Source organism: Symphalangus syndactylus, chromosome 10, assembly GCF_028878055.3.
Source record: "Symphalangus syndactylus isolate Jambi chromosome 10, NHGRI_mSymSyn1-v2.1_pri, whole genome shotgun sequence".
In the NCBI taxonomy this organism is placed as follows: domain Eukaryota; kingdom Metazoa; phylum Chordata; class Mammalia; order Primates; family Hylobatidae; genus Symphalangus; species Symphalangus syndactylus.
In genome coordinates this window covers 47503991-47522169 of record NC_072432.2, presented here as the reverse complement: position 1 = coordinate 47522169, position 18179 = coordinate 47503991, and the positions used below count along the sequence as shown (strand labels likewise).

At 35.0% G+C, this 18179-nt stretch overlaps 1 protein-coding gene across 4 annotated transcripts in view; it reads left to right on the top strand.

Annotated features, from left to right (window-relative positions):
• CCSER1 (coiled-coil serine rich protein 1) overlaps positions 1–18179 on the top strand; it is a 1484089-nt gene that overhangs the window by 485999 nt on the left and 979911 nt on the right. For all 4 annotated transcript variants that reach the window (XM_055296996.2, XM_055296998.2, XM_055296995.2 and 1 more), the window contains one exon: positions 16019–16226. In XM_055296996.2, coding sequence (XP_055152971.2) covers positions 16019–16226 — 208 coding nt within the window. The remainder of the gene's footprint in view (positions 1–16018; positions 16227–18179) is intronic.

Sequence of the window (18179 nt, the reverse complement as noted above, 5' to 3'; positions counted from 1 at the left end):
TTGAAATTAGATCAATTCTACAATGCCCTGTAGATGTTCAAGTGAAGAGTCACATTTCTCTAAATTTACATGGAAAGCTATAAATGATTAAGCTTAGTGGGCAAAGCATGTCAAAAGCTGAGGTAGGTCAAAAGCTAGGCATCTTTTGACAAACAGCCACGTCGTGGATGCAAAGGAAAATTTCTTGAAAGATATTAAAAGTGCTACTTCAGTGAGCACAGGAATTATAAGAAAATAAAACAGCCTTGTTGCTTATTTGGAGAAAGTTTTAGTGGTCTGGATAAATCAAATCAGTCATTACAGTCCCTTATGCCAAAGCCTAATCCAGAGAAAAGCCCTAACTGTCTTTGATTTTATGAAGGCTGAGAGAGGCGAAAAAGCTGCTGAAGAAAAGATGGAAACTAGCAGGGGGTTAGTTCATGAGATTTAAGGAGAGAAGCTATCTCCATAAAATAAAAGTGTAAGGTAAAGCAGCAAGCACTGATGTAGAAGCACAAAAAGTTATCCAGAAAATCTGACTGAGACCATTGATGAAGGTGGCTACACTGGCAAACAGATTTTCAAGGTAGACAAAACAGACAGAAGATGCCATCTGGGACTTTCATAGTTAGAGAGAAGTCAATGCCTGACTTCAAATCTTACAAGGACAGGCTGACTCTCTTGATAGGGACTAAAGCAGCTTGTGACTTTTAAGTTGAAGCCAATTTTTATTTCCTGTTCTGAAAATTGTAGGGCCCTTAAGAATTATGTCTGTGCTCAATTAATGAAGCACCGAAGCATAGATGACAACACATCTGATTACAACATGGAACACTGAATATTTTAAGCCCACTGTTGAAACCTACTGCTCAGAAAAAAGAGATTTCTTTAAAAATATTACTGCTCATTGACAATGCACCTGGTCAACCAAGCATTCTGATGGAGAGTTACGAGGAGATTAAAGCTGTTTTTCATGCTGTCTAACAGAACATCCGTTCTGTAGCTCATGGATCATGGAGGAATTTCGACATTCAAGTCTTCGTATTTAAGAAATACATTTTGTAAACCTAGAGTTGCCATAGAGAGTGATTCCTCTGTTTGATCTGGGCAAAATATATTAAAAATCTTCTGGAAAGAACCATTCTAGATACCATTAAGAACATTTGTAATTCATGGGAGGAGGACAAAATATCAACATCAACACAAATTTGGAAGAAGTTGATTCCAGCCCTCATGGATGACTTCAAGGGGTTCAAGACTACATGTGGTGGAAACACCAAGAGAACTAGAATTAGAAGTGGACCCTGAATATGTAACTGAATTGCTGTAATCCCATAATGGTTGCTTCTTATAGATGAGCACAGAAAGTGTGTGTTTTTTTTTTTTTTTTTTGAGATAGATTCTACTGTTGGTGAATATGCTGTGAACATTGTTGAAATTACAACAAAGAATTTAGAATATTACCTAAACTTAGTGGATAAAGCTGGGGCAGGGTTTGAGAGGATTGATATGAAGTTTGAAAGAAGCTTGACTCTGGGTAAAATGCTACCAAATGGAATTGCATGCTACAGAGGAATCTTTTGTGAAAGGGAATGACTAGATGCAGCAAACTTCATTGTCGTCCTATTTTAAAAAATTGCCACAGCCACTCCACCCTTCAGCAACCACCACCCTGGTCAGTCAGCAGTCATAAATATGGAGGTAAGACCTCTCACTAGCAAAAGATTAGGACTCATTGAAGGCTCAGGTGATTGTTAGCATTTTTTAGCAATAAATTATTTTTAAATTAAGGAGTGTACATTGTTTTTTAGACATAATGCTATTGCACGCTTAATAGAATATAGTGTAGTATACACAAACTTTTATATGTGCTAGGGAAGCAAAAAAAATGTGTGACTTCCTTTATTGAAATATTTGCTTTATTGCAGTGGCATGGAACCTAACCCATGATATCTCTGAGGTATGCCTGTATACGAAAATTATTAATTTCAATGATTCTAGGAAACTTTTTTTTAATAAAGTAGTTTTTGGTTAAAATTTCCAGTATGTTACACTGTTCTAACAAACTGTTGAAGAATAAGAGAAAAAATGTTTTAGACTGGGTGTGGTGGCTCACACCTGTAATCCTAGCACTTTGAAAGGCCAAGGTGGGAGGATCACTTGATATCAGGGGAGTTCAAGACCAGCCTGGCCAACAGAGTGAAACTCCATCTTTACCAAAAATATAAAAAATTAGTCGGGTGTGGTGGCACGCTCCTCTAATCCCAGATACTTGGGAGGCTGAGTCAGGGGAATTGCTTGAACCTGGGAGGCAGAGGTTGCAGTGAGCAGAGATCAGGCCACTGCACTCCAGCCTGGGCCACAGAGTGTGGCTCCGTCACACACACACAAAAAAAAAATTAAAAAAAAAAGAGAGAAAAAGAATGTGTTAGGTTAAATACAAATAAAAGAGCTTATAGGAATTACTTTGAGGTGAAACTAGCTTATATCATCTAATCAGTATGTATTCATGGCTTTTAGAGTTTGGCTTAAGAAGCTTATTGAGGATTTTGCGAAGTGGCTGTCTCTGAAGGGAGTGGAAATGTTAGGACTCACACTCTGGAGCCAGACTCTGGGATTAAAGTTCTGTTTTGCTGTTTGTATCCTGTTCAGTCTCTACACCTAGGAAAATATTAATATAAGAATTGATTATTAAAATATCTCTAAAGGTGACATAATTTAAAATATAATTATTACACCTAAAGTAAACAATTTATTCTTTTCAGAACAATTTATTCTTTTCAGACATATGTTTCATATGTATGAAACAATACATATAAAACAACCTAATATGATTATTTGTGAAGGTATGTCTTAGGAATGGAACTTGATTTTTTGGGGGGGAATTATTTTTTTTTCCGTTATCCTTTCTAAATGGGCAGTTATCACTGAAGAGGAAAGAGCAAAATGGAGCTTTTATTCTCTCACCTCTTCTTTGGTTGCATTAAGAAGAGGGCTGAGTTTTTATTCTCATCTCTGTTTCAAAGACAATTCAATGTTGATACCAATCTGTGTTTCTGCTGCTTGTGTAAAAGAAAAACCATCCTATGCCACCAGCAACCAATGTTATCTGGTTTTAAATGTCAAGTACACTTCAGCATAGAAAGAAAGAAACTGAGATAACAGTCAAAGAAAAATGTATTGGAGCACAAAGACAGAGTCCAACCATCCTAGTGTCTATGTCTTTGAGAAAGGAGTTAGGAAAAGATTTATCAACAGAAACCTAAAACATTTTGCAGCTTCTAACTTATCTAACCTTATGATTTATAGCCATGTATCATGTTTATACATATGATTGTAGTATTTGTCAATGTTGGTGCTATACTGATGAATAATGGAAAGTAATTCACCTACTTTAAACTGAATCATTTAAATTAGTTCAGGATGACATTCTGTCTTCATGTTATCCCTTCCAAGGTCTAGCCTGAGATTTTCTTACTAACCTCAAGAATTTTTTGTTTGTTCCTTGCAACAGATGTTCATACTTTGACAGTTCTATTATATATAATTATGTATAAACCATATTATGTTTTTCATTTCTTATTTGAAAGTAATCTAGATGATTTTTTTGTGTGTGGCTGTGAGTGGGTATGTCAAGGCATTTTGGAATCCTTGACTTGATGTAATATGGAAAATCTTTTTCTAGTTGAAATTGAATACAAACTATCACAAATCCCTTTGCTACTTTTAGAAAGGAATGTATGAAATTTGATTGGGAAGATTAATGTAGGTTTTATTAATCTTTCTCAAATTGATAAAGTTCTGTCACCCTAAAGATTTACTCAAAGTTGTAATCTCAAAGTCATAAGTGCCAAGTCTTTACCTTTGAAAAGTATTGGAAGCTTTAGTTTCCTAGCCACTATGGATTATGCCAATACTTTTAGGTATTACCTTTATGCCAAATTACAGGACAATAGTTTTCTTTTAGAAACATTATTTTCTAGACTATAATTTGTTGGCTAACACTTATAGCTCTTAGATTGCCACATCTTGAATATTATAACACAAATTATCAGAAGCAAATATACATACAGTAATATTTTTAATAATGTTTTTCATAAATCATATCTAAACTCCAATTTTGTGCATTCTTTAAATGGCTATAAAAATTTTACATACTAGCTCTTAAAACAATAACATTAGGTTCTAACTATTTTATGTGGTAATGAAGTAGGCTGGATTTTATTTTAGTAGTTTGGTCCTGTAAGATTAATCAAATTTCTTACATAATATGGATGTGAAGTAAGCAAGGCACTGGTATTTTTGTGGCTCATTATTCTGATATTGAAGGTAAGAAGGTAGGTAACAAGTGGCATTTAAAATAAATTTATTTTCATAATAAATGATGATTCTCATCTTATTGATTCGGTTGCACTGCAAGTATAAAATGCTTATTGTTGATAAGCAGTTCATAATAGGTAAATCACTTTAGACCTGGAGTTTGTGACTTAAAAAAAAAGCTTATATTTCAAAAAGCAAAAATAAAATGAATAATGAATTATATATTTCTTCCACTAACATATTTCAAATGAATTATAATATATGTTAAAAAGCCAAAAATACTTAACCCGTAAGTGTAAGATCTACATTATAGGTAACTATAAAATAAAAATACTCATTGTTTGTAATATATTTATAAAATGCTATTTTCAACCAAATACTAAATAGAATATTTAATATAGTAAAAATTCTTTCCTTTTTTAGAGGTTTTTCATCTTTATAAATGTATTTGACAGTAAATGTAGTAAAAACTACAATGGAACTGAACTTCTAGCAAATTTTGAAAGCTCTTCAGTATCATCGTGAAATAAGTATTCCTCAGATGAGATTTTGTTAAACTCATTACTCTTCTTCTGTAATTTAAAATTTCCCAAATAAAATTACTCTTCCATATAGTGGTGAATGAGAGGATGGGAAAATATTCCTGATCCCCACAGGAGAAAAATGCGCAGTTTGGAAAATGTATAAAATAAAAGTGTCCCAACACAGCAGATGATTTATATTGTTTATATGATGAGTTGCATGAAAGGCTAAAGAGAAATAATTTTAGATTGAAAAAAATTTGTTTGATACCTCTTAGACATAGGAAGACCCGCCAGCCTGTGATATTTTGTAAGTTACGAATAACTTCTATAAATATTAGGGGGCAGTAAATAAGAGTTTAATTTATTTCCATCCATATGAAATGTCTTTGATGATTTTGTGCTCTCAACTTTGTCAGTTTTAGTGCTCTGGGAAAGAAACCCAATGTATTATTACTTCAATCATAGCATAATTACAGGCATATCATACCTACAATTAAATAATTAGAAAGAGAAAAATATGTATGTGTGCATAAACAGATTTGGTGTGTATCTTTATGTGTATAGAATTTTTAAACAATAATTTGGATTTTCTGGTTCAACCTGATTGTACTTTCATTTCTACATTCATTAATTCTGACTCTTTTCATAAGTGAAATGCTCTTTAACCTGGATCTCAAATCACATGTGAATATGAAAGTAGACAATGGGAGAGAAAAATACTCATGGCATTAATGGCATTGAGAAAAGGTACTGAACATACACAATCATGTCAATCTTCTCTTTTTAAGACTAGGCCAGAACTTGCAGAGTTTGTATGATCAGTTTTACACTCATAGGATACTTTCTCTAAAATTTTGGACAAAGTAAAAAATAAGCACCAAAATAGGTGTACAAATAAAAATAATAAAATTTTGGACAAGGAAACTAATTTTAGTGAATAGTGGGAGTCGTTACTATTTAATCTAATTCCCTAAGACTGTGACTTAATAATATTTCACTATTCTAGCTTCAGTGAAAATAGAATAGATAAATACAAGTGTATTTAAAAATTTAACCCTATTAAGAGATGATACAATATGGTAAAAGAACCCTGGACTAGAAGTCAGGAAACCAGAATTTCACAGTCTCTGTGTGACAGTTAGAAAATTAATTTAGGCTTGAGCTTTCCTGTATATTAAATGGAGATATTATGCATGATGGACTATTATGCTTTTTCTATACTAAATTTGATTATTCTATTTATATGAGTATTACATAGAATTGTGCAAGGTTTTATGGATACATTGATGAACAAGAAATACAGGTACTGTCCCTATTACCTCCTTGAATCATCCTAGTTTCAAATATAGAAATAAATAGTTATACAGTTAATTATGACATTTCACCCTTACTTCTAGATTTAATGTCTTTCTTACTGGAATATATCCTTTAGCCGTTATCCCAGTTAGAATGCCTTCACCTTCAAGTAAAAGACAAACCTAACACAAAGATTATTAAACAGTAAAAACAAAAAACCCAAAAACAGAATCTTGTCTAACGAGAAATCTAGAGGTAGGGAATCCCCAACTTGGTTAGTTACAAGAAACAATGACTTCTTTTCTTTTCTTTCTTTTTTTTAAACGGAGTCTCACTCACTCTGTTGCCCAGGCTGGAGTGCAGTGGATCGATCTCAGCTCATTGCAACCTCCACCTCCTGGGTTCAAGCCATTCTCCTGCCTCAGCCTCCTGAGTATCTGAGATTATGGTCGTGTGTCAACACTGCTGGCTAATTTTGTATTTTTATTTTTAGTAGGAAGGGGGTTTCACCATGTTGTCCAGGCTGGTCTTGAACGTCTGACCTCAAGTGATCCGCCCACCTCGGCCTCAGAAACTGCTGAGATTACAGGTGTGAGCCACCCTCCCTGGCCACCAGTGTTTTTTACAGCTGACTCTCGTCTCTTTTGTGGGATACACCAAAACCATTCCAGGCAATATATCAAGACAAAACAACATCCAAAGGAAAATAGCTATAATTTTTCTGTGTTTTTTTTCTTTTTTGCCAGGGAGGAAATGTTTTCCTGAAGCCCTCCTACCCCACTCTTTCTCTTATTTCTCTGAGTCATAGGAGAACCAGCCTTTAAACAAATTAAGAAGTTTTGTTTTTGAAAGAAGCAGGAAGGAGGTATAAAATGAATAGCGGGTAGGCAGCCAACAATGTCTGCCCATAATATTTTTTTCCTTTTGGAAATGTTATCAATTGGTTTTCGAGTTTCTGGGTCTTTTTTTTTTTTTTTTCATTTTTATAATGTCCTTTTCTCTGCTGAGACTTGGCATTCGTTTTTTGTTATTACCATTTTTAATAGACCTTGAACATATTTATAATGCTGATTAAAATTCTTGTCAGTTAATTTCAATATATGGGTCATCTCATTGTTAGTGTCTGTCTGTAAATTGTTTTTCTGCCTCTTTGCATGCCTACTTATTTGAATATTTGCCACACATGAATGGATGACATGTTTTTCCGAGTCTGTATTTTATTGTCTTCCTTTAGAGAAAGAATAGAGTTATTCCAGCAGGCAGTTAATTTACTAGTAGGTCAAGTGAATTTTTGAGCCTTTTTAAAGTTTGGAACTCTTATGTCTATCAGCACTATGAGTCTCCTTTGTCTGTGGCAGATCTTCCCCTTTATCTGCATAGGCATAAAAATTGCTGCAGCCTCTGTTTTTAGAAACTTCATGCAAGTTCAATACCCTGACACTACCACAGTGGCAATTTGTATAATTATTTCTGTTTTGTTTTCTTTCATATGGCACCTGGAAGTTCATCTGGCTTTTCCTTTTGTACTGTAATATGTTCTAAAATAAATGTGGTTATAAGTTATTTAGCATTTCTTTGCATTTGGAACATGAGGTGGGGTGTAGATCAGCTCATTCAAATGTGTTCTTAGAGGTCCCCTCAAATTAGTTTTTTAAAATCCATCTGTGATAAGCATTAAAAATGAATTCTGACTACCCAATGATACTACTTAGTTATAGCTAAGTGAGAAAAAAAATTATAAAAATACTCTTACTTTCTCTCTCAGGTAAGGAAAATCTTTCAGTTCCCCTGTAGTTTGTGTCAAGATATATGTTTTCCCATTAAACTTGTCTGCCATACTGAAAAGAGAATTACAGCAGAACTTTTGAACTAGTTTGATAAGAAATTGCTTTCACACAAAGGATCCCAGGGAGAAAAGTGCAAAGCCAGTTCACCATCGTAGTTTAACTTAAAAGAGGTACCTGTGTATTTTTTAAGAGTGGGGTACTAGCTGCAGAGGTTTCTCTGGCGACCTGATGTTTGTTTTTTTTTTTAAATTATACTTTAAATTCTAGGGTACATGTGCACAACGTGCAGGTTTGTTACATATGTATACATGTGCCATGTTGGTGTGCTGCACCCATTAACTTGTCATTTACATTAGGTATATCTCCTAATGCTATCCCTCCTGCCTCCCCCAACCCCTCGACAGGCCCCAGTGTGTGATGTTCCCCTTCCTGTGTCCCAGTGTTCTCATTGTTCAATTCCCACCTATGAGTGAGAGCTTGTGGTGTTTGGTTTTTTGTCCTTGCAATAGTTTGCTGAGAAGGATGGTTTCCAGCTTCATCCATGTCCCTACAAAGGACATGAACTCATCATTTTTTATGGCTGCATAGTATTCCATGGTGTATATGTGCCACATTTTCTTAATCCAGTCTATCCTTGTTGGACATTTGGCTTGGTTCCAAGTCTTTGCTATTGTGAACAGTGCTGCAATAAACGTATGTGTGCATGTGTCTTTATACAGCATGCTTTATAATCCTTTGGGCATGTACCCAGTAATGAGATGGCTGGGTCAAATGATATTTCTAGTTCTAGATCCTTGAGGAATTGCCACACTGACTTCCACAATGGTTGAACTAGTTTACAGTCCCACCAACAGTGTAAAAGTGTCCCTATTTCTCCACATCCTCTCCAGCACCTGTTGTTTCCTGACTGAATGATCACCATTCTAACTGTTGTGAGATGGTATCTCACTGACGTTTTTTAAGGGAAGATCTGAAGATGGGCAAAGGATTTTTTTTATGGAGATAGAACAACATATGCAAAGACCCTGAGGCAGGATGGAACTTGGCACATTTCAGCGCTTGAATGATGGCCAATGTGTTTGGAACTCAAAGAGCAAAGAGGCGGCTGTTAAGAGATGAGGTTTTGTGAGAGAGACAGTTTCTAGATCATGAAACAACCTTGTTGGCTATGTTAAGATATTTGAATTCTATTTTGCTTTTCCCCATATCACAGGTAGTGGCAAAATAACTTGTCACATGTAAAGTTTTATCTAAATATAGTGTTTTATCTAAATGTAGTGTTAAGTTCTTATAACCACTACGCTTACTATAGAGGGAAATGTTGATTTCATCTCTTCTACAAATATGAAGAAACATCCAGTTACAGAATAATTTGAGATACAAGTCTTTTCCTAAAATGACACTCTCAGACAATATATTTGGAAAGGAAAAATGAAAAATATAAGTTATTCATAATCAACAGCCTTTTTGTAGGTAGGTCCTTTAACAGATAGTTTCTGTTAGGTTCTGGGAATGCTAATTCATTAATATAGATTTATGTCATTGTGCTGGTCTTAGAATTATTCAAGCTAGGATTAAACTCACCATAAATAACCTGAACCTTTTTAAAATGAAGTTGAAACAACAATAAGTTTCCTAAGTTAAGGTTTTTAAAAATTATTATTTTCTGCAGCTCTACTTAATGAAGCTTTGGAAGGCAGTTGTGTGCATATGCTTATTTATTATGCTGGGTAAACAGGGGTTACTTACTTTTCTGTTCTTTGGAAATTTGGTTCAGCAATCACAGTTATGTTATAAAGCGTAGGTCATTGAGATGCTTTTTGGCCATAGACATTCCCTATAATGAAAGATGTCATTGCACTAAATAAGGAAAGGTTCCTATGACAGATAATGGGATCAATGCTATGCAACTGACATGATCTTGTATTTTGATAGTCATTTGGGCCATTATATTAAGAAGTTTTCAGATGATTTGAAGAGCACTAGTGGGCAGAGGAAATTCTGACTACCCAATGATACTACTTAGTTATAGCTAAGTGAGAAAAAAAATTATAAAAATACTCTTACTTTCTCTCTCAGGTAAGGAAAACCTTTCAGTTCCCCTGTAGTTTGTGTCAAGATATATATTTTCCCATTAAACTTGTCTGCCATACTGAAAAGAGAATTACAGCAGAACTTTTGAACTAGTTTGATAAGAAATTGCTTTCACACAAAGGATCCCAGGGAGAAAAGTGCAAAGCCAGTTCACCGTCGTAGTTTAACTTACGTGTTAAATATCAGTTAAAAGCCTCAAATCCTCTACTCATTCAAGAATCCACTTAATATAATATTTATGAGATTTGCTATTAATCTTATCCAAAACCTATGTTATTTTGGTACTTATGGACTTAGAAAAGTCTATATGTCTCAAACTTTAAATGTTACTAAATCTTAAATTATAAAAACTTGGTTAGCACTCATAAGCAACGAGGCATGTATAAATATTACCAACAATTTTACTGAAGATTCATGAAGTTGACACAGAGAGGATGAACTGTATATAAATGTGTTCAGCGGAGATTACATTGTTTTTTGTTTGGAGTAGTTATAGTGATTAATGAACCACTGTATCCAGCTTCAGTATCATACTCTTTTTTTTTTTTTTTTGCCAAGTTAAAGGACTATCTTTGGTGATATAAAGCACATTTGTTCAGTTTCTTGAAACTATGATAATTCAGAGTTGGCAGACAGAGTTATATATCCCCAAGTGAACGAATTGTATTATTCAGTGAACCCTGCTAAATGCAAGAACAGAAGAGCACCTGAATCTTGTTCTGCCCTCACCAGCCTTAATATGTTGTCTGTGCTAGAGGAAAATATGGCTTCGTATTAGAGATTTCTCTTCATTTTCTTGTCAACCACAAGGATAATTTTAGGTGAATTTACCCAGAGACACTTGGGTATTTTTCTGCCCAATAATGGCTATTGATCAAAACATTAATATTCAATATATTGAACAACTGTAAACCATGAGCACCAACCAATCAGAAAGACAATGGCAATCAACATAAAACAGGATGGCTGTGCCGGCCTTTGCAGCTGAGTGGCAATCCCATTTAACAGATCTTTCACTAACTGTTTCAACCTAATTAAGAATGGTTTTGATTACCATAGCCTTGTAGCAGATCTATTTTTTCATGTAGAGATAGAATGTTTTGAGATAAATTGATTTGTTTCTCATATGTGAAAGAATATTAGTTTTTTTTTGGTATCAACTACTAAAAAGTTAATAATTGTGGTGAATCTCTTAAAGTCAGTAACAGAATCCTATTAATCTCTGCAACTTCAGCCATCACTGCTCTGCTGGACACAATGTCGATGTTTTCAATAATTTTGGAAACAAATGCCATCATCTTTTCCTTTTGGGATTAAAATATATTCAAATTATTGAAGTATGAAAAATGACTAATTTTATCTTCAAAATGCATTTCTGTACATGGCTCATCTTAGCTATTTGAAAATGGCAAAGATATTTAAATTTGTAAATGTTAAATTATAATCTCCAGAGCCTCAGTAAATTCCCTGAAATACAGTGTTAGAACTTCACACGAATATGATTCATGAAACTTGTGTCAGTCCTCATGGATGTTTAGATCCATGACTGACCAAATAATTTTAAAGAGCCAGCAAGCTAACTAACAGGAATTATAGAAATATAATTTAAATTTTATTGTAATTGTGGCAGGAAACTTAGAGCCATGGACAGGAGCCCTGCAATTCATAACAATTCACGCTACAGAAAAATTTTTCTGTATGACAGTTGTATGCGTCGATGATTACAATAAATTGTGTTTTATTTATTCACCCATTATTGTATTTATCTATTTAATTTCAGTTATACAACTATTTACTGAGTCAGCCTAATATATGCCAAATACCAGGCAAGTTCACAAATTAAAAATGATACATCTTCAAAAATTCGATTATAACTAAAGTACTACTCTAATTTAATATATACCTACTGTGACTTCTAATTTTTATACTTGATTTTATCCTTATTGGTCTTAGAGAAAATAACCATAGAAAGCATTAACACTAAACAGAAGCCTTTAAGAATGACTGTATAGTTCATTGCAAGTTAGACATAATATAATTAAATTGAATCAATCTTATCAGATAAAATACATACTTTAAAGTGAAAATGATAATGATTCTTAGTATAACTGTAAGTATACTGTTTTGTCCATTTGCATGCTTGTTTTCCACACAAAATGCAGCACTGTGGTGGTTTAGAGCTAAGGATGTATTGCCAGCATTCAAACCTCAGCAGTGTCCCTTGTTAGCTGTGTGACCTCAGCAAGTGACTTAACCTCTCTTGACTCAAATCACCCCACTGGAAAATGGAGATTATAATACTACTAACCTAAAAGAAATGTTGTGAGAATTAAATGATTTAACACCTATAAGGTCATTACATGACTGTCTGAGGTTCAATAAGAACTATATAAATATTAGCTATTATTATATGCATGCACATTATGTAGTTAGTAGGGGGGAAAATCCTAGGTTAGTTCATTTTACATCCATTTCTTACTAACTCTAACTCCAAGAAAAGTTACTTATCTGTACTTTATTACATCTACTTCTTGAAGTTGTTCAAGGTTTGAATGAATTATCACACATGGAGTGGTTAGCACAGTACTTGGCCAATAGTCAACCCTCAAAAAATGTTGGCCATAATTTTTTATTCATTATTTCATTACAAATATAAAATGGAGGTAGTAATTATTATCTTATCCCTTCAAAGGTCAATTGAACCACTGAACATATCTGTAAAGAAAAGCAAACGGTTGAGTATTATTCAAAAATGTGTTCACTAATTATCTAGTAATTTATAAATTCAGTTATCCTGTTTGTGAATAATCAGACATGAATAAAATTAATTAAAATATATTTTCTTATCTGTATTATTGCCTGACCTTGGTGGCAAGTGCCAGAGCATCTGTTGGTTTTTTCTCTATTTAGGTTGCTAAAGTATCTGGCCACATAATTCAAAAAAATATATGATATAAAAATATATTATGTAAGAAAATAATATAATTCAGAAATATATATGTATGGTATTGAAATTAAGCACAAGCTCTAAACTGTTTTTATAAATATTCTGAAGTATGTTACCATATTAATTATCATTATTTGATAGGTTTTTTTTTTTTAATTTCTTTTTTTTTTTTATTATACTTTAGGTTTTAGGGTACATGTGCACAATGTGCAGGTTTGTTACATATGTATCCATGTGCCACGTTGATTTCCTGCACCCATTAACTCGTCATTTAGCATTAGGTATATCTCCTAATGCTGTCCCTCCCCCCTCCCCCGACCCCACAACAGTCCCCGGAGTGTGATGTTCCCCTTCCTGTGTCCATGAGTTCTCATTGTTCAATTCCCACCTATGAGTGAGAACATGCGGTGTTTCGTTTTTTGTCCTTGCGATAGTTTACTGAGAATGACGTTTTCCAGTTTCATCCATGTCCCTACAAAGGATATGAACTCATCCTTTTTTATGGCTGCATAGTATTCCATGGTGTATATGTGCCACATTTTCTTAATCCAGTCTATCATTGTTGGACATTTGGGTTGGTTCCAACTCTTTGCTATTGTGAATAGTGCCGCAATAAACATACGTGTGCATGTGTCTTTATAGCAGCATGATTTATAGTCCTTTGGGTATATACCCAGTAATGGGAGGGCTGGGTCAAATGGTATTTCTAGTTCTAGATCCCTGAGTAATCGCCACACTGACTTCCACAATGGTTGAACTAGTTTACAGTCCCACCAACAGTGTAAAAGTGTTCCTATTTCTCCACATCCTCTCCAGCACCTGTTGTTTCCTGATTTTTTAATGATGGCCATTCTAACTGGTGTGAGATGGTATCTAACTGGTGTGAGATGGTATCTCACTGTGGTTTTGATTTGCATTTCTCTGATGGCCAGTGATGATGAGCATTTCTTCATGTGTTTTTTGGCTGCATGAATGTCTTCTTTTGAGAAGTGTCTGTTCATGTCCTTTGCCCACTTTTTGATGGGGTTGTTTGTTTTTTTCTTGTAAATATGTTTGAGTTCATTGTAGATTCTGGATATTAGCCCTTTGTCAGATGAGTAGGTTGCAAAAATTTTCTCCCATTCTGTAGGTTGCCTGTTCACTCTGATGGTAGTTTCTTTCGCTGTGCAGAAGCTCTTTAGTTTAATTAGATCCCATTTGTCAATTTTGGCTTTTGTTGCCATTGCTTTTGGTGTTTTAGACATGAAGTCCTTGCCCACGCCTATGTCCTGAATGGTATTGCCTAGGTTTTCTTGTAGGATTTTAATGGTTTTAGGTCTAACACTTAAGTCTTTAATCCATCTTGAATTAATTTTTGTATAAGGTGTAAGGAAGATCCAATTTCAGCTTTCTACATATGGCTAGCCAGTTTTCCCAGCACCGTTTATTAAATAGGGAATCCTTTCCCCATTGCTTGTTTTTGTCAGGTTTGTCAAAGATCAGATAGTTGTAGATATGCGGCATCATTTCTGAGGGCTCTGTTCTGTTCCATTGATCTATGTCTCTGTTGTGGTACCAGTACCATGCTGTTTTGGTTACTGTAGCCTTGTAGTATAGTTTGAAGTCAGGTAGGGTGATGCCTCAAGCTTTGTTCTTTTGGCTTAGGATTGACTTGGCGATGTGGGCTCTTTTTTGGTTCCATATGAACTTGAAAGTAGTTTTTTCCAATTCTGTGAAGAAAGTCATTGGTAGCTTGCTGGGGATGGCATTGAATCTATAAATTACCTTGGGCAGTATGGCCATTTTCATGATATTGATTCTTCCTATCCATGAGCATGGAATGTTCTTCCATTTGTTTGTATCCTCTTTTATTTCATTGAGCAGTGGTTTGTAGTTCTCCTTGAAGAGGTCCTTCACATCCCTTGTAAGTTGGATTCCTAGGTATTTTATTCTCTTTGAAGCAATTGTGAATGGGAGTTCACTCATGATTTGGCTCTCTGTTTGTCTGTTATTGGTGTACAGGAATTCTTGTGATTTTTGTACATTGATTTTGTATCCTGAGACTTTGCTGAAGTTGCTAATCAGCTTAAGGAGATTTTGGGCTGAGACGATGGGGTTTTCTAGATATACGATCATGTCATCTGCAAACAGGGACAATTTGACTTCCTCTTATCCTAATTGAATGCCCTTTATTTCCTTCTCCTGCCTGATCGCTCTGGCCAGAACTTCCATCACTATGTTGAATAGGAGCAGTGAGAGAGGGCATCCCTGTCTTGTGCCAGTTTTCAGAGGGGATGCTTCCAGTTTTTGCCCATTCAGTATGATATTGGCTGTGGGTTTGTCGTAGATAGCTCTTATTATTTTGAGATACGTCCCATCAATACCTAATTTATTGAGAGTTTTTAGCATGAAGGGTTGTTGAATTTTGTCAAAGGCCTTTTCTGCATCTATTGAGATAATTATGTGGTTTTTGTCTTTGGTTCTGTTTATATGTGGATTACATTTATTCATTTGCATATGTTGAACCAGCCTTGCATCCCAGGAATGAAGCCCACTTAATCATGGTGGATAAGCTTTCTGATGGTCTTTTGGTTTTAAAAATGGAAACAATTTTTTAATGGAACGATTATATCCTATAACAGTAATTTTCATTGAATCTTACCACTAAATATATATTTGACCCATTTCATAATTTCTATTGGAATGTTTGAAAATTAAAAAAAAAAACTAATATCATGAGGCCGGAGGTCGTGGTTCACGCCTATAATCCCAGCATTTTGGGAGGCCAAGGCAGGCGGATCACGAGGTTGGGATATCGAGACCATCCTGGCTAACACGGTGAAACCCCATCTCTACTAAGAATACAAGATTGCGCCACTGCACTCCAGCCTGGGCGACAGAGCGAGACTCCATCTCAAAAAATAAATAAATAAATAAATAAATAAATAAATAAATAAATAAACAAACTGATATCATGAAATGAGGACACAAGAAATACTTTCTAGGATACTAGAAACATTGATCAACAACTTGGGAAATACTGCTCTAAGCATGCTGCACTGTAATTTTTGTTCTTTTTTTTTTCTTGTTAGGAATCTTTCCCTGAAATTAACAAAGGACGTTGATCAAGAAGCCAGGTGTTCCCACATCAGCCGAATGCCCAACAGTCCATCTGCGGATTGGCCCCTACAAGGTGTGGAAGAAAACGGAGGCATAGATTCTCTGCCCTTCAGACTGATGTTACAGGACTGCACGGCAGTCAAGACGTTATTATTAAAGATGAAGAGAGTTCTTCAAGAGGTAATGGTTTGCTCTAAGATTAATGTCCTTCAGTGCTGGTAGACAATGAAGTCTGCAGACGTGGTTAGACCCTGCTCTGTCAGTAATTAACTACATGACATTGGGCAGTAGTCACGTTTCTTCTTGGAGCTTAGCTATTTTCATATGTCAAATGAATGTTTTGAAGTTCTGGTTTATAAGGTACTCTTTAGCCTTAAAATTATAAGAGTTTATGAAATACTTAAAAAAGAATAAAGTGATCCCAAGGATCCCCCTATTTGTCAGGTAAGGAGAAATGAGTATCAGCTATAAAGTTATGGTTACATGCTATTATAAAGCTATTGAGAAATCTATTAAATGTATTTCACATCAATGATACTGGGTCTTTGTTTATATGATACCATAAAAGTAGTTTATTTAGTCATTTTTGTTACAATAATCAGAATTTAGTAAAATTGAATTACAGTAAAATTCAATCTGAAGGTCTGAATGATTTTGCCAAAGGAATGTAGTTGCCCTCCCCACAGCCTGGGCCTAGTTAGTGAAACAGTGAGCTAGTCAGGAAAATGCATAATGAGATTCTTTTACCCTTGTGCCCAGAAATCAGCCATTCTTTAGGACTGAAATTTGCTTTGGTTTGATTTTTATAATTACAACAGTTGTTTTATTTGAGAGATTTCTATAAAAAGTATACACATGATTATTATTACTTCATAGACACGTGAAGTGAGAGTTAGAAATTTAAAATTATTTTCCTCAAGTAAGTGTAATTTCAGGGCAACAGCCTGAAATTTGTGTCTTTGTGTTACATCCTATTATCTTTAAGTAGATTTATCTTTATTGATCAGATATATTAACAAAGAATTCAGAAAAATATTGTTATTTAGAATTAATAGTATCTATGTTATAATGATTGCTAATATTTGCTTTTTTTTTTTTTTTTTTTTTGAGACGGAGTCTCGCTCTGTCGCCCAGGCTGGAGTGCAGTGGCGCAATCTCGGCTCACTGCAAGCTCCGCCTCCCGGGTTCCCGCCGTTCTCCTGCCTCAGCCTCTCCGAGTAGCTGGGAGTACAGGCGCCCGCCACCACGCCGGGCTAATTTTTTTGTATTTTTAGTAGAGACAGGGTTTCACCATAGTCTTGATCTCCTGACCTCGTGATCCGCCCGCCTTGGCCTCCCAAAGTGGCTAATATTTGCTTTTTGAACACTTTGGTAATAATGCTAGCAGCTACCACTGGAGGCTAGAATTGAATCAGGCAGAAAAAAGGCAATATAAAAGAAATGAATGCGAAAGACTACTGGGGCTTCCAGTAATGTGTTCTCATCAGCTGTTATAAACTGTATTAGTCTGTTCTTACACTGCTAATAAAGACATACCTGAGGCTAGGTAATTTATAAAGGAAAGAGATTTAGTTGACTCACAGTTCCACATGGCTGGGGAGGCCTCACAATCACAGTGGAAGGCAATGAAGGAGCAAAGTCACATCTTACACGGCGGCAGGCAAGAGAGCTTGTGCAGGGAAACTCTTATTTATAAAACCATCAGATCTCATGAGACTTATTCACTACCATGAGAACTGTATGTGGGGAACTGCCCCTATGATTCAGTTATCTCCACCTGCCTCCTCCCCCCTTGATACATGGGGATTATTATGATTAAAGCTGAGATTTGGGTGGGGACACAGCCAAACCATATCATAAACAAAAACTGGAAGATATCTTCTCTGTGTCCCATACAGGTGTATCTCTAGGGCAGCCTTTGTTTCTGGATTTTCTGGATCCTATAATGTGTTGTGCTGGAGCGGTGTGCTTATACTTGATTACTCTTAGAATTTCAGAAATTATGTGAGCTGGCGGTTAAGCAAAGGCATCAAAATAAATTATATGAACTTCTAATTAAAATCAATTACTTTTAAAAAGGGTAATCAATATTCAAAACGTATTTTCTATTTGTTTTACTATTATCTACACTTT